The sequence below is a fragment of the Salmo salar genome, chromosome 07 (genome assembly GCF_965601325.2).
Source record: "Salmo salar chromosome 07, fSalSal1, whole genome shotgun sequence".
In the NCBI taxonomy this organism is placed as follows: Eukaryota; Metazoa; Chordata; class Actinopteri; order Salmoniformes; family Salmonidae; genus Salmo; species Salmo salar.
This window is the reverse complement of record NC_138297.1, coordinates 47,556,411-47,578,905: the sequence shown is the minus strand read 5'-3', so window position 1 is coordinate 47,578,905 and position 22,495 is coordinate 47,556,411. Positions and strand designations below refer to the sequence as shown.

The following is a 22,495-nucleotide window of genomic DNA, read 5'->3' as shown; positions in this document are numbered from 1 at the left end:
ACAGGAATGCACATAAAAATACAATATACACATTAAACTACACATCCATATACACATTAAAATATACGTTATTACACATCAATACATGAAAAGCAAAACACAATCATAAAACACACATTATCCAGTAAAACAGGTCTCCTAAAAGCTGTCTGAAGTGCCCTAGAGGCAAAAATTCCTCCAGTTTTAAAGCGCATTGGGGATCATTCCACAAGTAAGGTGCAAAGTAACTAAAAGCAGATCTACCTAACTCAGCGGGGATCGAAGGGCTCTCCAGAGTTCGCCATCCCTAAGACCTTGTCTGGTATCTCGTACTTCTATAAGTAACGCTTCACAAAACCCACAGTACTGTACATATTGAGGTTTTGGGGTCACGGTTCAGTTTCAGTACAGCGGAAAATGAAATGCCATTCTCAATGTTCAGCATTCACAATGTTCCTGGCGTTGTCTGTTGTGACAGGATTGTTATGTTGGGCCTGTCAAGTTTCCACTCTGATGCTGCATTTGTAACCATGTGGGAGGTGGAAATGTACCAGTTGTGAAGTCGTAAATACCAGTTGGATGCGTTCATGTTATTTGAACTCGCTAATAAATTCAGATGGGCTAATGGCCAACAAACTGCGTCAACTATAAACTGAAAGTACAACTATCATGCTTGTAAACAAATTCTAGAGTTCAAAAACCACAATAATGGATTTATTTTAACTACAGAAAATACTGTTTTAAAGGCCATTTCCTTAGTAGGTGACGTCAGAGGTCACCATGTGGGAGAAGTGGGTGCTCAGGATGATAGACGAGTTTCCCACTAGTAATTAACACTTCCCACTTGGTTACGAACACACCATGACACTTCCTCGTTAAGTGCCAGATGCACAGTTGTGACTCTCAGAAAGAGGGCTTGTCTGTAGCATGGGACATCAACCATTCCGGGGTAATGTAATGGGCTGTCACTGTTTAGTGCCTTCACAGAGTGCATTGGCCAATTCATTGAAAGCGTTGGCTTGCTTACATAAAGCGGGGTACTACCTGTTTGCTGAAATGAGTGCAAGAGGGAAGTTTGTAACGTGGCTCGAGCACTATCACGAGGTGCTGAATCCCTCTGTTCTCAACCACCGAGGATGGGTGCATATCTGTGGCTATAAACCAAAGGCTCAAAAAATATAAACATAGTCTACCTATCACTCCTATCATTTCTTTGGCCCAGTCAGAATCAGCTGCCAAGGAATGCGTGAATGCAGAGGTGAGACGATGTTATGTTTCTTTGCGTTTCCGTCTTGCGCCGGTATACTGGGGCGACGTCAGCGTATGTCAACATATTTGAGGCGTTGGCAGCTGCATAGGCTATTCCCGTTGAGTAGTGGCCACATACTGTTTTATCCACAACTCTCTGTCATCAGCGTTGTAATCTACTGGGAAGCCAAACTGGAGATTTAACCTCTATGGGCTAGGTGGGACGCAAGCGTCCCACCCGTGGTGCACTCCATCAACAGCAGGTGCATTTCAAGAGCGGCAAATTTGAATCCAAATAAATGTCAAAATTCAAATTTTTCAAACATACAACTATTTTACACCCTTTGAAAGATAAACATCTCCTTAATCTAACCACGTTTTACGATTTCAAAAAGGTTTTACGGCGAAAGCATAAATTTAGAGTATGTTAGGACAGTACATTTACAAGAGTTGTGTGTAATGTTTTGTCAATTCAAATACAGGGTCACCAAAACCATAAAACCAGCTAAAATGATGCACTAACCTTTTACAATCTCCATCAGATGACACTCCTAGGACATTATGTTAGACAATGCATGCATTTTTAGTTCTATCAAGTTCATATTTATATCCAAAAACAGCGTTTTACTATGGCATTGATGTTGAGGAAATCGTTTCCCTCCAATAACCGGCAGTCAAGTCAGCACCACAAATTAAATAATTAAAATTAGAAAACATTGGTAAAATATTATATTGTCATTTAAAGAATTATAGATTTACATCTCTTGAACGCAATCAACTTGCCAGATTTAAAAATAACCTTACTGGGAAATCACACTTTGCAATAATCTGAGCACTGCGCCCAGAAAAATACGCGTTGCGATACAGACTAGCCGTCATGTTGGGGAGATCTAAAATCGAAAATACTATGTAAATAATCCATTACCTTTGATTCTCTTCATCAGATGTCACTTCCAGGTATCACAGGTCCATAACGAATGTAGTTTTGTTCAAAAAAGCTAATCATTTATGTCCAAAAATCTCCGTCTTGTTAGCACATGATCTAAGCCCGCCGGACTTCACTTCATGAACGAGGGGAAAAAATATATTTACGTTCGTTCAAACATGTCAAACGTTGTATAGCATAAATCATTAGGGCCTTTTTTAACCAGAACATGAATAATATTCAAGGTGGACGAATGCATTCTCTTTTGTAACGTATTGGAACGAGGGTACCCAACATGAACTCGCGCGCCAGGTGTCTAATGGGCCATCATCGTTCCATGGCTCTTGTTCGGTCAGATCTCCCTCCAGAAGACTCAAAACACTTTGTAAAGGCTGGTGACATCTAGTGGAAGCAATAGGAAGTGCCAAAATATTCCTCAGCCCCTGTGTTTTTCAATGGCATAGGTTTAAAGGTAATACAACACATCAGGTATCCACTTCCTGTCAGAAAATGTCTCAGGGTTTTGCCTGCCAAATGAGTTCTGTTATACTCACAGACACCATTCAAACAGTTTTATAAACTTTAGGGTGTTTTCTATCCATATATAATAAGTATATGCATATTCTAGTTACTGGGTAGGATTAGTAACCAGATTAAATCGGGTACATTTTTTTATCCAGCCGTGCAAATACTGCCCCCTAGCCCTAACAGGTTTTAAACGATGATGGAGGATCCCCCAATTCAGGTTTATCGCGCCTCACCAAGGACAGTTTGAAATGAGCCAATTAAGATTTACATTTTGGTTTACAACGTGCACATAGGCTCGAGTTGTTTGAACGGAATGGACTGGAAAAAAACCCAGCTCAGATTTACTGAAGAGACATAAGCCTAAAATGCAGCGTAGGCATTTGAATTGGACATTTATTCATTTACCAGACACTCTTATCCAGAGCAATTTACAGTAGTGAGTGCATACATCTTTCCCCGTACTGGTCCCCCCGTGGGAATCGAACCCACAACCTTGGCATTGCAAGCGCCATGCTCTACCAACTGAGCCACACGGGACCTCTGAAAGTGTATAGGGCTAGTGTTTATATTATTTTATGTATTCATTCGGGTTCACAGTGTGAACCGAACTTTGATACAGAATGCAGGGATGTGTATTGAACCTATCGCCTGCAATTAATGATGAAAACTGCGTCCAATGGCTTCAATATCGTGGCAGCTGCATTCATATAGACGATATCCCCCTAGTCTATAACCGGTATGAATGTCGACTGAACGATTTGTTTCTGCTATTTAATGAAATAAAACATGTCATTATTGAGTGTGATGCTGTTATGCTTGTATTTATGGTGTGTTTTGTGACTGGGTTGGTGGCAGTCAAAATGATTGACGGTGCTTTCTTCCTATCAGACGCGGACTCCATGGAGGAAGAGGCAGACTTTAATTGGGAGGAGTACCTAGAGGAGACGGGGGCGACCGCTGCACCCCACACCGCTTTCAAACATGTGAGTGAGAAGCACACGTTTACATTTCCATAACCCTCACAACATCTTGTAAATACTGTTATTGAATGAGTGGCAATCACGCAAATCCGTTTAAACATGTGTTTGAGTGAGAATGTACTTTAGCTAATGATGTTAAACGGTGTAGTTAGGCTCATAGGCTCAGGCATGACTTACCTGCTGAAGACCACACTCAAATAGTCCCATATTCACAGTCACTGCTGTTCACTCAGACTCGCATACCAAAGATGACAGACCCTGCATCCTCATTGTTGCGTCTGTGCTTTCAGAAAGTATTCAGACCACTTGACCCTTTCCACGTTTTGTTACGTTACAGCCTTATTGTAAAATTGATTAAATCGTTTTTCCCCCCCTCATCAATCTACACACAATACCCCATAATGACAAAGAAATAATTGAAATATCACCCTTACATTAGTATTCAGAGCCTTTCCTCAGTCCTTTGTTGAAGCACCTTTGGCAGGGGTTACAGCCTCGAATCTTCATGGATATGACGCTACAAGCTTGGCAAACTCCAAGCGGGCTTTGGTGCCTTTTACTGAGGAGTGACTTCCGTCTGGCCACTACCATAAAGGCCTGATTGGTGGAGTGCTGTAGAGATGATTGTCCTTCTGGAAGGTTCTCCCATCCCCACAGAGGAACTCTAGAGCTCTGTCAGAGTGACCATCGGTTTCTTGGTCACCTCCCTGACCAAGGCCCTTCTCTCCCGGTTGCTCAATTTGGCCGGGAGGCCAGCTCTAGGAAGTCTTGGTGGTTCCAAACTTCTTCCATTTAAGAATGATGGAGGCCACTGTGTTCTTGTGGACCTTCAATAGTGCAGACATTTTTTGGTACCCTTCCCCAGATTTGTGCCTCGACACAATTCTGTCTCGGAGCTCTACGGACAATTCCTTCTACCTCATGGCTTGTTTTTTTGCTCTGATATGCACTGTCAACTGTGGACAGATGTGTGCCTTTCCAAATCATGTCCAGTCAATTGAATTTACCACAGGTGGACTCCAAGTTGTAGAAACATCTCAAGGATGATCAATGGAAACAGGAGCTCAATTCTGAGTCTCATAGCAAAGGGTCTGAATACGTATGTAAATAAGGTATTTATGGGTTTTTTTGTAACAATTTCTAAACCTGTTTTCAATTGTCATTATGGGGTATTGTGTGGTAGGTTGATTTTTTATTTATTTAGTCAATTTTAGAATAAGGCTGTAACCAAACAGAATGTGGAAAAAGGGAAGGGGTCTGAACACTTTCCCAATGTGCTGTACACAGTGCATGTGTATTTTGGCGTCATACACACGGAAATTCCTGTGACATTTAGCATTGAACACAACCCACAAAATTACTCCGAGATTATAACTCAAGCTCCATGGAAGTTGGAAAAAGATGGAAAAAGGCACGTATCCCTTTATATCCCTCAAACTCAACTCTGGACCTGGAATCCAGTGCCACTGCCGTTTTTCATTGTTCCCCTCTAAGGGAGAGATTTAGACCTGGGACACCAGGTGCAGGTGGGTGCAATTAATGATCAGGTAGAACAGAAAACCAGCAGGCTCTGGACCTCGTTGGGTAAGAGTTGAATACCCCTGCCTTGTACGTTACAGTACTCCCCAGTCTAGCCTGGTGTAGTGTCAGACTGCCAGTAGTAGTAGTGAAGCCTGATGGAACAGCTGTCTATCTTAAGGAGGCCCGCCACACAGCTGCAGGGGACTGTGGGAAAAGAGAATGCATAAGTAATCCTACATAATGTAGCAGAAAGAAAGGAGCGTACAGTATGGAAGTAGACCTTCAGTGGGTTTAATGACGTTGACTGATTTCATAGATGTCAGTTTAAGCGGGCTCGAGCTCTGTGTGTGAACTGAAGTCCGTGAGGGGTGCGCTGATGTGATTGCCCGGTTGGACACATCAAAGATCATCGTATTTGAATGGGAGTGTTGTTGGTAAGTGGATTGTCACATTAAAAAGAGCATGATTTTCCCCTGAAAATGTGATTCTGTGAAATAGTGAAATATCTCTCATGCTCTCAACAGACCTAGTGCCACTTGAAACAGTGATTCCTTGTGGGCTCGCTCTCTCTCTCTCTCGCAGTCTCTCTCTCTCTCTCTCTCTCTCTCTCTCTCTCTCTCTCTCTCTCTCTCTCGCTGTCTTTCTCTCTTTGTCTCTCTTGCTGTCTTTCTTTGTCTCTCTTTGTCTCTGTCTCTGTCTCTCTCTCCGCCTCTGCCTCTCTTACATAAGCCATCCAGTGTGATACAGCATATTTGATTTGTTTTTCTCAGGAAGTCATGAGGCCATTTGCATTGTTTTTAGTTCTAAGATGTTGGCCTTTCTCCAGTAACACAGGCAGTGTGTGCACGTGCGTGCATTTGTGTGTTGTGTTTTATATAATGGGTTTTAGATATGTGTGAGTGCAGCCTGTGGCTATGGTTGAAACATTACATTATCCATTTCCTGGTACTAGCCCTTTATATATGTTCTCTCTCTCTCTCTCTCTCTCGCCCTCATGTTCTCTCTGTGAGTTACTGTCCGCAAGGCCAGATTGTTTAGGATATTCAAAGTGGTTGAAAGTTCAGTGGAACGATAAATGACCCTGGACCCTTGTGAACAAACAGATTCCTAAACAGATAGTGGGTGGGGAGCTTTTGGCAATCACCTGTGTCATACCTGTTCATTACTTGTGGCCCACCTGTGTTTTACTCTGTCAATCATGGCTCAGGGAGCCAGTTAGACGTCCCTCATTTTGGATGTAGACCTGTGATGTCATTCACTTTAGAATGTCAATGTATAGAGGTGCTTTATCTCAACCAATGCACTTGATTTACCTCTTAAGTACAAGCCCATTATAATCAAGCTCACCTGTCAGTGAGGGCGGGCTCTTGTATGACATGGTGCTCTCTGTATGGTCCTCGCAGGTGGACATCAGCCTACAGAGCAGCTTCCAGCCGGGGATGAAGCTGGAGGTGGCCAATAAGAGCAGCCCAGACACCTACTGGGTGGCCACCATCGTCACCACCTGTGGCCAGCTGCTGCTGCTGCGCTTCAGTGGCTACGGAGATGACCGCAAGGCCGACTTCTGGTGTGATGTCATGACCGCCGAACTCCACCCAGTAGGCTGGTGCTCCCAGAACAACAAGACCCTCCAACCCCCTGAAGGTAGGGACACCACCTGGGAACACACACACACACACACACACACACACACACACACACACACACACACACACACACACACACACACACACACACACACAGAGCGGTGAGTTTATTTGATCACACACACTTTATAAACTAAGCAAAATAAGAAAGGTCCTCTCACTGTCAACTGCGTTTATTTTCAGCAAACTTAAGATGTGTAAGTATTTGTTGAACATAACAAGATTCAACAACTGAGATATAAACTGAACAAGTTCCACAGACCCACTCTTCCACCAGGGCACCTGCAAGTTCCCAGACATTTCTGGGGGGAATGGCCCTAGCCCTCACCCTCCGATCCAACATGACCCAGACGTGCTCAATGGGATTGAGATCCGGGCTCTTTGCTGGCCATGGCAGAACACTGACATTCGTGTCTAGCAGGAAATCACGCACAGAACGAGCAGTATGGCTGGTGGCATTGTCATGCTGGAGGGTCATGTCAGGATGAGCCTGCAGAAAGGGTACCACATGAGGGAGGAGGATGTCTTCCCTGTAACACACAGCGTTGAGATTGCCTGCAATGACAACAAGCTCAGTCCAATGATGCTGTGACACACCGCCCCAGACCATGACAGACCCTCCACCTCCAAATCGATCCCGCTCCAGAGTACAGGCCTCGGTGTAACGCTCATTCCTTCGACAATAAACACGAATCCGACCATCACCCCTGGAGAGACAAAACCGCAACTCGTCAGTGAAGAGCACTTTTTGCCTGTCCTGTCTGGTCCTGCGACGGTGGGTTTGTGCCCATAGGCGATGTTGTTGCCGGTGATGTCTGGTGAGGACTTGCCTTACAACAGGCCTACCAGCCCTCAGTCCAGCCTCTCTCAGCCTATTGCGGACAGTCTGAGCGCTGATGGAGGGATTGTGCGTTCCTGGTGTAACTCGGGCAGTTGTTGTTGCCATCCTGGACCTTTCCCGCAGGTGTGATGTTCGGATGTACCGATCCTGTGCAGGTGTTATTACACATGGTCTGCCACTGCGAGGACAATCAGCTGTCCGTTCTGTCTCCCTGTAGTGCTGTCTTAGGCGTCTCACAGTACGGACATTGCGATTTATTGCCCTGGCCACATCTGCAGTCCTCATGCCTCCTTGCAGGATGCCTAAGGCATCTTCACGCAGATGAGCAGGGATCCTGGGCATCTTTCTTTTGGTATTTTTCAGAATCAGTAGAAAGGCCTCTTTAGTGTCCTAAGTTTCCATAACTGACCTTAATTGCCTACCGTCTGTAAGCTGTTAATCTTAACGACCGTTCCACAGGTGCATGTTCATTAATAGTTTATGGTTCATTGAACAAGCATGGGAAACAGTGTTTAAACCCTTTACAATGAAGATCCATGAAGTTATTTGGATCTTTACGAATTATGTTTGAATGTATGTTTTTTTTGCTCAGTTTATTTGCGTTTTACACTTGAATACGCGCATCTTAGCCTATAGTGTATAAACACACCCTCTTCATCTGTGGCTTTATAGCTCATATACTGAACTCACACCTGTAGCTGGACTTTACCTGACCTCCTAGTATAATACAACACCTGTAGCTGGACTTTACCTGACCTCCTAGTATAATACAACACCTGTAGCTGGACTTTACCTGACCTCCTAGTATAATACAACACCTGTAGCTGGACTTTACCTGACCTCCTAGTGTAATACAACACCTGTAGCTGGACTTTACCTGACCTCCTAGTATAATACAACACCTGTAGCTGGACTTTACCTGACCTCCTAATATAATACAACACCTGTAGCTGGACTTTACCTGACCTCCTAGTGTAATACAACACCTGTAGCTGGACTTTACCTGACCTCCTAGTATAATACAACACCTGTAGCTGGACTTTACCTGACCTCCTAGTATAATACAACACCTGTAGCTGGACTTTACCTGACCTCCTAGTATAATACAACACCTGTAGCTGGACTTTACCTGACCTCCTAGTATAATACAACACCTGTAGCTGGACTTTACCTGACCTCCTAGTATAATACAACACCTGTAGCTGGACTTTACCTGACCTCCTAGTATAATACAACACCTGTAGCTGGACTTTACCTGACCTCCTAGTATAATACAACACCTGTAGCTGGACTTTACCTGACCTCCTAGTATAATACAACACCTGTAGCTGGACTTTACCTGACCTCCTAGTATAATACAACACCTGTAGCTGGACTTTACCTGACCTCCTAGTATAATACAACACCTGTAGCTGGACTTTACCTGACCTCCTAGTATAATACAACACCTGTAGCTGGACTTTACCTGACCTCCTAGTATAATACAACACCTGTAGCTGGACTTTACCTGACCTCCTAGTATAATACAACACCTGTAGCTGGACTTTACCTGACCTCCTAGTATAATACAACACCTGTAGCTGGACTTTACCTGACCTCCTAGTATAATACAACACCTGTAGCTGGACTTTACCTGACCTCCTAGTATAATACAACACCTGTAACTGGACTTTACCTGACCTCCTAGTGTAATACAACACCTGTAGCTGGACTTTACCTGACCTCCTAGTATAATACAACACCTGTAGCTGGACTTTACCTGATCTCCTAGTATAATACAACACCTGTAGCTGGACTTTACCTGACCTCCTAGTATAATACAACACCTGTAGCTGGACTTTACCTGACCTCCTAGTATAATACAACACCTGTAGCTGGACTTTACCTGACCTCCTAGTATAATACAACACCTGTAGCTGGACTTTACCTGACCTCCTAGTATAATACAACACCTGTAGCTGGACTTTACCTGACCTCCTAGTATAATACAACACCTGTAACTGGACTTTACCTGACCTCCTAGTATAATACAACACCTGTAGCTGGACTTTACCTGACCTCCTAGTATAATACAACACCCGTAGCTGGACTTTACCTGATCTCCTAGTATAATACAACACCTGTAGCTGGACTTTACCTGACCTCCTAGTATAATACAACACCTGTAACTGGACTTTACCTGACCTCCTAGTATAATACAACACCTGTAGCTGGACTTTACCTGACCTCCTAGTATAATACAACACCTGTAGCTGGACTTTACCTGACCTCCTAGTATAATACAACACCCGTAGCTGGACTTTACCTGACCTCCTAGTATAATACAACACCCGTAGCTGGACTTTACCTGATCTCCTAGTATAATAAAACACCTGTAGCTGGACTTTACCTGACCTCCTAGTATAATACAACACCTGTAACTGGACTTTACCTGACCTCCTAGTATAATACAACACCCGTAGCTGGACTTTACCTGATCTCCTAGTATAATACAACACCCGTAGCTGGACTTTACCTGACCTCCTAGTATAATACAACACCTGTAGCTGGACTTTACCTGACCTCCTAGTATAATACAACACCTGTAGCTGGACTTTACCTGACCTCCTAGTATAATACAACACCTGTAGCTGGACTTTACCTGACCTCCTAGTATAATACAACACCTGTAGCTGGACTTTACCTGACCTCCTAGTATAATACAACACCTGTAGCTTGTAGAGACCCCAATAAAACCTGTTCACACAGACCGACAGTGCACCCTGTCCCAAGACACACACACACACACACACACACACACACACACACACACACACACACACACACACACACACACACACACACACACACACACACACGTCTCAGCCTGTTATGACACCATGCCCTGCCCTGGCCCAGCCCATGTGTCAATAAGAGAGTGAGCTCATTCTGCCTAGTCAGCCAACACACAACAGCTGACTGCACTGTCCAGTCAAACCTGCCCACACACAACTAACACCCAAATACATTCAGAAACTTGAATTCAAGGTAGACTCGGATGAACACGAAGGTTGCTCATAAAGTGATTGTTTATTTAGCTTGTTTAGTTTGTTGAACACATACACACACTCAATTTAACCTGATGTAATATTAGCCACGCTAAATACAGAAAGTCACCCTTTCTCCACCTCTGATGCTCTAGCTAACCTGACATTCTCCCTTCCACCCCCTGATCCTTCTGTTTCATCCCTTCCAAAGCTTGTCAAAAATAAATCCCATCTATAATTTAGCATCTGTAATTTAGCATCCGATCCTCCTTTCAGCGGCCGTTCTAGAAGAGGCATTTTCACACCGGATCATCTCATCCACTTGACTCACCCTCCATAACAGAGCTTTGATGTATTTATGCTGATTTTTGGGAGTGTTTTTTTGTTAAGGAGACTATAGCTGAATTTGCTTCTACCTGACTTTTTTCACACAGCAATCTTTACCTGGTAGCAAATCTCGCTCCGGGGTAAAAATAAGACTGTGTAAAAAAATAAATGTATAATAATAATAAAAGACCTATAGAAACTGCAGCAGCGGGGGATAAAATGTGCTAGATTTTTATGTAGCTTTAATTGACCTTTTAACACATACACTGGAGCGTGAGTGGCCACAAGAGACACATAGAGTATCTCTCTGTTGGCAGAGAGCTGATGGGTTGAGGGGACTGAATGGCAATGAAATGGACCATGCATGTAATAACCATGCATGTTTAGTGGGTTAGATGACACCCAAGGGACTGGGTAGTTGACACACACCATAGCACGCACACAAACACTCTCGTTTAGATTTGACTCAAGAGATTTTGCGTTTATGGGTTTGTCTATAATAAGGGTTTGCATGAGAGGTGGACACAGACTGTTGGTGGGAGTGTATGTGTGTTTGCTTGCTACTGTATGCGGCTTAGTGAATAGGGCTGGTAGACCTCATGTATTTGCAGAACAGGATCAGGTGGGGAGTGGAAGGCTGTAGTGTCTCACTAAGCTGAGAAAGTAATATTTGGTTACATTTAGACAACCTTTCCTCTTGTTTTCTCCTTGATACGATAATTGATCAAATTAGTGATTGTCCTCTTCATTTCTATTTGTCATCAAGCCTCTTGCATCACGCCAAGCAAAGTGTGTGTATGCGTATATACATTCTTTCGTATGTGTGTGTTTCTATGTTACAGTTACCTTTATTTCTTTTTGTTTCTCAGATAACGTTTACCTAAGAAAAGGTAAGCAGCCTTCCTGACTAACTCGCCTGCCTGCCTGCTGGCTCTTCTCAGCAAAGAAAAGTCTAAATGGGATCCTTGGGGCGTCCAACTCCGTCACCCAATTGGAGTTGACATTTAAAACGGTTGTTAGGGTTAGCTAGGGTTATGGTTAGGTTAAGGGTAGGTTAGGGGTTAGGTTTAGGGTAGGGACGTCCCAAGGATTCTGCATATCACTAACCTTCTCAGCATTGCATGTGTGCTTCCTTCTCCTCCTTCCTGTCAGCTTACAGGAAGTTGCCTCAGAGTTTGTTTGACTCGTATACCCCCCCACCCTCTGTCTTTCTGCATGCCCCTCTGTATTTCCCCATTTCTGCACCTCTCCCCCACCTATTATTTTGGAGGGAAAGATGTCACTTCTATCTGTATTAGGGCGGTTCTTGAATTACAGTGGCATTTGGGCATGACATTTTGGTAACATGAAATGTACCTCCTTAGGTAAATTAGGATTTTTTTAAATGGAGGCCACAAATTCTCAAATCTAAGGTCATCAAACCTTAAAAAATAATTTACTGTGATATGATTAATCATTTTACTCATGTTATTTCCTTTCATTTAAATGAACTAACGCCAAGTGACACTTTGGATTTAGACACCCCAAAGTATTAATGGAATCCTCAAATGTATGGCATTCTAACGGTGTGATATGGTAATAACTTTCTTTAATATAGACCTGTTCTCCGATAACAGTTTGCCACTGAAACTACTTCAGTATTTTTTTTTTTGTATCTGTACATTACTTTTCTATTTATATTTTAGACAACTTTTACATTACTACATTTCTAAAGAAAATGATGTCATTTTTACCGTCTGGTTTGCTTAATATAAGGAATATAAAATGATTTATACTTTTACTTAGTATATATTTGAGCAATTACATTTACTTTTGATACTTAAGTATATTTAAAACCAAATACTTTTATACTTTTACTCAAGTAGGATTTTACTGGGGGACTTTCACTTTTACTTGAGTCATTTTCTATTAAGGTATCTTTACTTTTACTCATGCTGCTTATGCCAAATCCTGACTCTGCCATCAGCATGACGCAACAGGGACCGGGATTGCATGCCCACTGAAGCTGCTTCTTGTTTTTAGCTGATAGGAGTGGAACCCGGTGTGGTCTGCTGCAATAGCCCATCTGTGACGAGGACCGACGAGTTGTGCATTCCATTCTGCACACCACTGTTGTACTACGCCGTTATTTGCCTGTTGGTGGCCCGCCTGTTAGCTTGCGCGATTCTTGCCGTTCTCCTTCGACCTCTCATCAGCGAGCTGATGTCCACAGGACTGCCCCTGATTGGATGTTTTTGGTTTGTCGCACCATTCTCGGTAAACCTTAGACAAAGTCGAGCTTGAAAAGCCCAGGAGGCCGGCCGTTTCTGAGAGCCTAGAACCGGTGTGCCTGGCACAGACAATCATACCACCCTCAGTCGCTTAGGTCACTAGTTATTCCCATTCTAACGTTCAATCGAACAGTAAATGGATGTCTGTCTGCCTGCTTTATATAGCAAGCCACATCCACGTGACTCACTGTCTGTAGGAGCGAACCATTTTTGTGAATGGGGTGGTGTACCTAAAAAGACTGGCCACTGAGTGTATGTTTTCTTAATAAATAACAGTTAAATAAAACCTAAAATGCATTATTTGTTTACATTTACATTTAAGTCATTTAGCAGATTTGTTTAACATTTAACAGATTTGATTTAACATTTGTCATGTTAAATCATTTTTAAATGGTGCCAAAGTCAAGCAACAGCATTTACCACCACAATTCAAGAATGACCCATTTATTTATTTTTATCCTAGCAACGGTATTCTCAAGTTTAGGATGTGCATATCACCTTCCCGTTCCACAAGTGTGTATTACCAGAATTAAACTCTCTCAGACCATCTTCCACTAGACAGCATGTGTCTCAGCCTAGAATCTTAGCTTGTCTAGACACTGCTGACACTCTGCCTGCTCGGCACATTCTAAGACACATTCTCAAAATTCACCAGGATTCCTACTCCAGAATGACCTGTGTGTGTGTGTGTGTGTGTGTGTGTGTGTGTGTGTGTGTGTGTGTGTGTGTGTGTGTGTGTGTGTGTGTGTGTGTGTGTGTGTGTGTGTGTGTGTGTGTGTGTGTGTGTGTGTGTGTGTGTGTGTGTGTGTGTGTGTGAGGCTCTACATTTTATATTTTTAATTGGTAGCACTGGTGCGCCTAACTTAAAGTTAGAAGCACCACTCTTAAATGTGCACACAACGCCACAGATGTCTTCAGTTTTAAGGGAGCATGCAATTGGCATGCTGATTGCAGGAATGTCCACCAGAGCTGTTGCCAGAGAATTTTAATGTTCATTTCTCTACTATAAGCCGACTCCAACGTCATTTTAGAGAAACGTCCAACCGGTCTCACAACCGCAGACCACGTGTAACCATGCAAGCCTAGGACCTCCCCATCCGGCTTCTTCACCTGTGGTATCGTCTGAGACCAGCCACCCAGACAGCTGATGAAACTGTGGGTTTGCACAACCGAAGAATTTCTGCACAAACTGTCTCAGGGGAGCTAATCTAAATGCTCGTCGACCTCACCGGGGTCTTGACCTGACTGCAGTTCGGTGTCGTAACCTACTTCAGTCGGTAAATGCTCACCTTCGATGGCCAATGGTTTCACCTGGGCGAGCGGTTTGCTGATGTCAGCGTTGTGAACTGAGTGGTCCAAGGTGGCGGTAGGGTTATGGTATGGGAAGGCATAAGCTACGGACATTTTATCGATGGCATTATGGCAATTTGAATACACAGAGATACCGTGACGAGATCCTGAGTCCCATTGTCGTGCCATTCATCCGCCGCCATCACCTCATGTTTCAGCATGATCATGCACGGCCCCATGTCACAAGGATCTGTACACAATTCCTGGAACCTGAAAATGTTCCAGTTCTTCCATGGGCTGCATACTCACCAGACATGTCACCCATTGAGCATGTTTGGGATGCTCTCGATCGACGTGTACGACAGCGTGTTCCAGTTCCCGCCGATATCCAGCAACTACTGTCATTGAAGAGGAGTGGGACAACATTCCACAGGCCACAATCCACAGCCTGATCAACTCTATGTGAAGGAGATGTTTTGCGCTGCATGAGGCAAATGGAGGTCACACCAGATACTGACTGGTTTTCTGATCCACGCCCCTACCTTTTTTTAAAGGTATCTGTGACCAACAGATGCATATCTGTATTCCCAGTCATGTGAAATCCATAGATTAGAGCCTTATGAATTTATTTCAATTGACTGATTTCCTTATATGAACTGTCAAATCTTTGAAATTGTTGCATGTTGCGTTTCTATTTTTGTTCAGTGTAGATTAAAACGCTTTGGTGAACTGCTGGAATCATAGAAACAGAAAAGATTATTGTAATTGTATGGTTGGTGTTTGGCATGACAACAAATTAGGTAGGATTTATGACAGGGTAGGAACCAAAGTGCTGGTCAGTGTTTCCCAGGGGACCCTAATAGCATTTGAATAGATGCATAGTTATATTTAGACACAGATTTTAGAATAGGCTATCTGATTCAAAACATGCCCTTGAACAAACAACATGTTGATCAACATGCTGATCTATACCAACACTGGTAGCAACCTGTATTAAAGCTAATGTTTGCTTTGCCCTAGCTAGTGCATTTTAAGTAAAGGTAGCGTTAGTGATGAGTTTCTTTAGGCTAACTGGTGTTTTGCAAGGAGCAAGATTCACCAACTATTATTATAATAGAGAAAATTCATATTTAGAAGCAATGTGGAAAGCAGCATCGTTGTTGTTTTGGAACAATCTGTTGAGTGACATGCTGAGAGAAGCAGTCAAGGCGTGGAGAAACTGTCTGTGTGCTGCCTCCCTGTTGAGTGACAGGCTTCAGCCTGTCTTGTTTCAAATCTAATTTTATGTGTCACACGCGCCGAATACAACAGGTATAGATAGACCTTACAGTGAAATGCTGACTTACAAGTCCTTAACCAACAACGCAGTTTTAAGAGAAATAAGTGAAATGCTTAAAGAGCAGCAGTAAAAGAACAGTAGTGAGGCTATATACAGGGGGTACCGGAACAGAGTCAATGTGGAGGCTATATACAGGGGGTACTGCTACAGAGTCAATGTGGAGGCTATATACAGGGGGTACCGGAACAGAGTCAATGTGGAAGCTATATACAGGGGGTACCGGAACAGAGTCAATGTGGAGGCTATATACAGGGGGTACCAGAACAGAGTCAATGAGGAGGCTATATACAGGGGGTACCGGTACAGAGTCAATGTGGAAGCTATATACAGGAGGTACTGCTACAGAGTCAATGTGGAGGCTATATACAGGGGGTACTGCTACAGAGTCAATGTGGAGGCTATATACACGGGGTACCGCTACAGAGTCATTGTGGAGGCTATATACAGGGGTACCGCTACAGAGTCAATGTGGAAGCTATATACAGGGGGTACCGGTACAGAGTCAATGTGGAGGCTATATACAGGAGGTACCGGTACAGAGTCAATGTGGAGGCTATATACAGGAGGTACCGGTACAGAGTCAATGTGGAGGCTATATACAGGGGGTACTGCTACAGAGTCAATGTGGAGGCTATATACAGGGGGTACCGGAACAGAGTCAATGTGGAAGCTATATACAGGGGGTACCGGAACAGAGTCAATGTGGAGGCTATATACAGGGGGTACCAGAACAGAGTCAATGAGGAGGCTATATACAGGGGGTACCGGTACAGAGTCAATGTGGAAGCTATATACAGGAGGTACTGCTACAGAGTCAATGTGGAGGCTATATACAGGGGGTACTGCTACAGAGTCAATGTGGAGGCTATATACACGGGGTACCGCTACAGAGTCATTGTGGAGGCTATATACAGGGGGTACCGGTACAGAGTCAATGTGGAAGCTATATACAGGGGGTACCGGTACAGAGTCATTGTGGAGGCTGTATACAGGGGGTACCGGTACAGAGTCAATGTGGAAGCTATATACAGGGGGTACCGGTACAGAGTCAATGTGGAGGCTATATACAGGAGGTACCGGTACAGAGTCAATGTGGAGGCTATATACAGGAGGTACCGGTACAGAGTCAATGTGGAGGCTATATACAGGGGGTACCGCTACAGAGTCAATGTGGAGGCTATATACAGGAGGTACCGGTACAGAGTCAATGTGGAGGCTATATACAGGAGGTGCCGGTACAGAGTCGGTGTGCCAGGGCACCGGTTAGTCCAGGTAATTGACGTAATATGTACTTGTAGGTATAGTTAAAGTAACAATGCATAGATAATAAACAGAGAGCAGTGTTGCAGCGAAAAAATGTGAAGTGTAACAATATTTCATGTTTGGCTGCATATGCAAGCCCTGTGTGTGTGTGTGTGTGTGTGTGTGTGTGTGTGTGTGTGTGTGTGTGTGTGTGTGTGTGTGTGTGTGTGTGTGTGTGTGTGTGTGTGTGTGTGCGCGCTTGTTTGTTTGCATTCCTGTGTGGGTTTGTGTCAGGAGCTTTGAAGGTATCACAAGTTTAGTCATGTGATAACAGCGCTGCTCTCAGAACCCCACAGAGGTAATTTGCATAATGCATTCACCAGACTCACTCCTTCCTGCCAGGACCTGCTAGAGAGGAGGCGCTGAGATGGGGCTCAGGCCTACTTCACAGCTCTCTGTGTGTGTGTGTATGAACACTCTTGACCTGCCTCTGTCCTTAATAGTGCATGAATGAATCCTTAGTTGGCAGGAAGGACTACACACTCGTATCAACGTGGTCAAAGACAAGCCAACTAACACAAGGCAGTCAGAAAGAGCAGGCCAGGACTGATTTGATACCCAAATGACCCATCCTGCCCATCTCCACCACCTGATTTGCGACCACTTTGTATTTACTTGGTGTAGTGTAGTATAGTGTGGATGGATGGGTGTAGTCCCATCTCCCTAACTCATTTGCTTTTGTCCATTTTCATTATGATTATATACCTAGTGTTGGATGTATTTAGTGTGGGCCAGTCTTGTTCTCTACCTAGCCCAGGTGATATTAGGTTTAGTCATGCATGTCATTATAGCAGCCATTTACAAATGCCCCGCCCCACCCCACCTACACACACTTCTCACACACACTCTTAACCCCTTACGTCCTGGGGCAGTAAATTCACCGCACTTACTGTAAACACATCTGAGCTAATTCATATTTCATGGCTGTCTTTTATTCACTCCAACATGGCTTTACATTAACGGTTAACATCACTAGCTAGGGCGTCTCCCTCGTCGTAAAAACCCCCCCCCCGCCTACACATGATTTAGCCTATCACAGCAGAGAGGTGTCTGTCTGTCCTGTTGGCTGTCATTCAGTGACTATTGAGCTACAGTTCTGACTATAAATAACATTCACCTGTATCTCTGCTGTTGATTTTGTCTCTCTACTTTGAGTATTTTGGCATTTTTCTAAAAGGTAGTTTGTTGTCTCCAACCCACCTGGTTAAATAATGGGGTACTTATGTACTAGCAGTAGATCATTAGGTTGTTCCTGGTAGATATTAAACCCTGATATAGGGTCTGAGCTTATACTAGTAATTCAGTCTTACAAGACCCCCAGAAGACTTGGTAGATAGATTGTATCTCAGTGTGGTTTACTATGCCACTGTAATAATGACTAGATAAGCACTGTGTGAGACTGAGAATAAATCGTCTCATTTGGTCCCATTAGCCCTGATTAGAATCTGCTGTACTGCTGTGATCACAGATGAAAACATCCCTCCCTGCCATGATACAGGCCAGACTTGTTCTTTTAATAATCGCTTTGATTCTCTTAAATACGCTTTTGAATTAGCCTTCACTGTCTGTTTACACAATGGCTTGTTGTTGGATATGCAAATCTTTTTTTTTTTTGTATGTTGGATATTTGTTTGGATGTCTCCCAGTATAGCAAAAGCTAGGAGAGAGGGAGAGAGAGAGAGAAAAGAGAGGAGAGGATTGGGGGAGGGGAGAAGACGAAAGATAGAAAAGGGGAGAGGGGGTTCTCTTCAAAGTAAATTATGCAGTTATTGTTTTGTGGAAGTCAGGATTTGCCTCAGTGTCTATCGCCTGGAGGATGGGCAAGAAAAAGGAAGCAAAAAATATAATTTACATGCAAACTAGTACTGTAACTACACTCTGGACCGGAGGGAGCCGAGGAGGTAGAAAAGAAAGGGGGATGGGCAGAAGTTCAGATGCCGAAGCAGCAGCCTGCATTCTGCTCTGTGGCCTATTCTAAATGGCTTGATGACTAATCTAGGAGGATCTGTAAAAATAGTTGATCTATTTCTGCACACCGGAGATCAATAGGAGCACTGTGTGTGTGTGTGTGTGTGTGTGTGTGTGTGTGTGTGTGTGTGTGTGTGTGTGTGTGTGTGTGTGTGTGTGTGTGTGTGTGTGTGTGTGTGTGTGTGTGTGTGTGTGTGTGTGTGTGTGTGTGTGTGTGTGTGTGTGTGTGTAATATGAAAAAACACTATTATTAAACAGGGGTGGTGTGGAGAGATGCACTGGGGCAGAGGGACATTATTTGCAACTGTATTTGCACCATGTATGGAAAAAAGGATCAGCCATGTCCCCAGACAGAGTGATTTGTTTTTAGGAAAATTAATTGACTGTTTCTCTAAATCGGACTCATCTGGCTTCAGAAGAATATACTAATGAGAGAATATAAAATGAGGGAAAAATACCTCTGTTCTCTCCCATAGGAATGAATTATTCTATTTGTTTTCTAAGTGTGACGTGGCTTAATAACAGATAGCGGTGTAATCCTCCATGATCTAGGCTACTGCTGGCCACTAGTCATTCTACTGTGACTCATCTCACCATGCCCCGTTGAGTCAGATATTCTCCAAATTTTTGCGTCCAGTTGGTGACTGTAAACCTAGAGCATTAGATGTAGATGTCTTTGGAGAGGGGTGGATAACTCATCACTTACAAATAGATTACTCTAGTTGTGTGTGTGTGTGTGTGTGTGTGATTTAGTAGGACCACCGAGTTTCTAAACCACAGAGCCTCTAAACATCGCGAGACTTCCAGACAACAATTGCGAAACCGACCAAGCAGACCAGGCCGGTTTTTGGGGTTTGAGAAGTCAATGAGAGAAGTGAAAAATGATGTGTCAAACATGAGGCCTGCGTAATGACTTGGGTTGTCAATTCATTTTGGCCCGCTTCCATACCGCCCGCGATGCGCTGCACCACAAGTCGCAGCAAGCACTGCCAACGTGCTGCATGCCAAATGGCAGTGTCTGGCCCGCAAAATCATTGGAGTTTTTTTCAATATGGCCCTTGTGCTGATTTGAGTTTGACACCCCTGCCTTAGCTGTTCATTTTCTTGAAATCTAAAAGCACAACCTCGATTCGAGCCAATGTCTTCAGTAGTTTAACATGTTATTACTCCAAGCTCGTGAAAGTGACAAACTGAAACGTTTTAATTTGAGTCAAAAACAACTTTATGTCGAAGAAGTGCCTTTGATTTGACGGCCAGCACATACGCAGTCCGGTGTGAGGCGACCGTTAAACCCGATGAAGTGTTTCTACGCGTGAGTTTAGCTAGCCAATGTCGCCATGACATCGCCTACAAATGTGTTCGGGGATTTCTATTGGAGTAGCAGTTTCTGCCCATCTTCATACTGTACTGGCTTTGGTAGACCTGTGTATGCCTGTGGGAAGTCACTAGTCAGCGTGGAGTCGAAGTAAAATCAAGACCCACGATGCACCATGAATTAAACATCACTACTGTTGCACTGTGGGAAACAGAAAGTGGAGTAAACAAACATGTCCCATGCAAATGAGCGGGAACCAACCGTTTAAATGGTTCTGGAGAGGGTGATACGTGTGTGTGTGTGTGTGTGTGTGTGTGTGTGTGTGTGTTCATGCCTGCCTTTCTCTACCATGCTCCCATTGTATCTCTCGACACCTGTTTAGGTGGACTGCTCTGTATCTAAATGTTTTCCGCTGCTGTTCACTGCTTAGCCTGGTGCTAATATATGTAAGTGCATTGTCATGTATGGTTTCACTAGCACAGCACAGTATATTTGACCGTCCATCTCTCCCTCTGTTCTGTCTTGTAGCCATCAAGGAGAAGTACAGTGACTGGACAGATTTTCTCATCCAGGACTTGACTGGCTCACGGACCGCACCAGCAAACCTACTGGAAGGGGTGAGTACTGTCTCAGTGGGAGTGTGACGGAGAACGAGATGGAGAGAACGAGGGAGAGAGATAATGAGACTGTGTATGCGTAGGTGACACCCGTGTATTAACCATCAACACATTTAGAGCTTTAGCTAATCTGTTGAGCTCTGTATGATAAGTGGAAGTTTCACCCCAGATGATACCAGTTCCCTCTCAAAGAGGGGAAATCACACATGCAGTGCCGTCAAAGAATTCATACCCCTTGACTTATTCCGTATTGTGTTGTCTTACAGCCTGAATTCAAAAATGGATTATATTTATTTTTGTTCTCAACCATCTACACACAATACCCCTACAATCACTAAGGGAAAATAAGATTTCAGAAATGTTAGCAAATGTATTGAAAATGAAATACAGAAATATCTCATTCACATAATTATTCACTAGTCAATACATGTTAGAATCACCTTTGGCAGTGATTTACAGCTGTGAGCATTTCTGGGTAAGTCTTTAAGCGCTTTACACACCTGGATTTGACAAATTTTGCACATTATTCTTTCAAATATTCTTCAAGCTCTGTCAAGTTGGTTGTTGATCATTGCTAGACAGCCACTTTCAAGTCTTGCCATAGATTTTCAAGCCGATTTAAGACAAAACTGTAACTAGGCAACTCAGGAACATTCAATGTCGTCTTAGTAAGAAACTCCAATGTATATTTGGCCTTGTGTTTTAGGTTATTGTCCTGCTGAAAGGTGGATTTATCTCCCAGTGTCTGTTGGGAAGCAGACTGAACCAAGTTTTCCTCTAGGATTTTGCCTGTTATAAACTCTATTCCGTTTCTTTTTTAAGATATTCTTTGAAGAGGTAGGGTTTCAGGTGCTTTCGGAAGATGGGCAGGGACTTTCAGTTTCAGCTGTCCTAACTTTAGGGGGATGCTGGCTCTGCAAGAGCTGGGCTGAGCGGGAGCTGCCCTCCCGTAGGGATGGGACGGCCAAGAGACCGGAGGTGGCAGAAAGGAGTGCTCGGGTTGAGGTGTGTAGGATTTGAGCATAGCCTGAAGTTAGGGAGGGGTAGTTCCTCTTGCTGCTCCGTAGGTACGCACCATGGTCTTGTAGTCGATGCTAGCTTCGACCTGAAGCCAATGGAGTGTGCGAAGGAGCGGGATGACATGGGAGAGTTTGGGGAGATGCAGGAGTCCAGACGGGAGATGACAAGTGCCTAGATTAGGACCTGCGCAGCTTCCTGCGTGTGGTAGGGTCATACTCTACGGATATTGTAGAGCATGAACCTGCAGGATGGAGTCATTGCTTTGATGTTTGCAGAGAACGACAGGGTGTTGTCCAGGGTCACGCCAAGGTTCTTTGTACTCTGGGAGGGTGACACTGGAAGAGCAGCTTCGT

General features: G+C 43.8%; 1 protein-coding gene across 4 annotated transcripts in view; it reads left to right on the top strand.

Moving 5' to 3' along the window:
* LOC106609271 (Scm like with four mbt domains 2) overlaps positions 1–22,495 on the top strand; it is a 49,250-nt gene that overhangs the window by 6,741 nt on the left and 20,014 nt on the right. For 2 of the 4 annotated variants that reach the window (XM_014207880.3, XM_014207878.3), the window contains exons 3-6: positions 3,569–3,663; positions 6,585–6,825; positions 11,891–11,911; positions 21,034–21,122. In XM_014207880.3, coding sequence (XP_014063355.1) covers positions 3,569–3,663; positions 6,585–6,825; positions 11,891–11,911; positions 21,034–21,122 — 446 coding nt within the window. The remainder of the gene's footprint in view (positions 1–3,568; positions 3,664–6,584; positions 6,826–11,890; positions 11,912–21,033; positions 21,123–22,495) is intronic. The other 2 variants (XM_014207881.3, XM_014207879.3) reach the window with 1 other exon arrangement.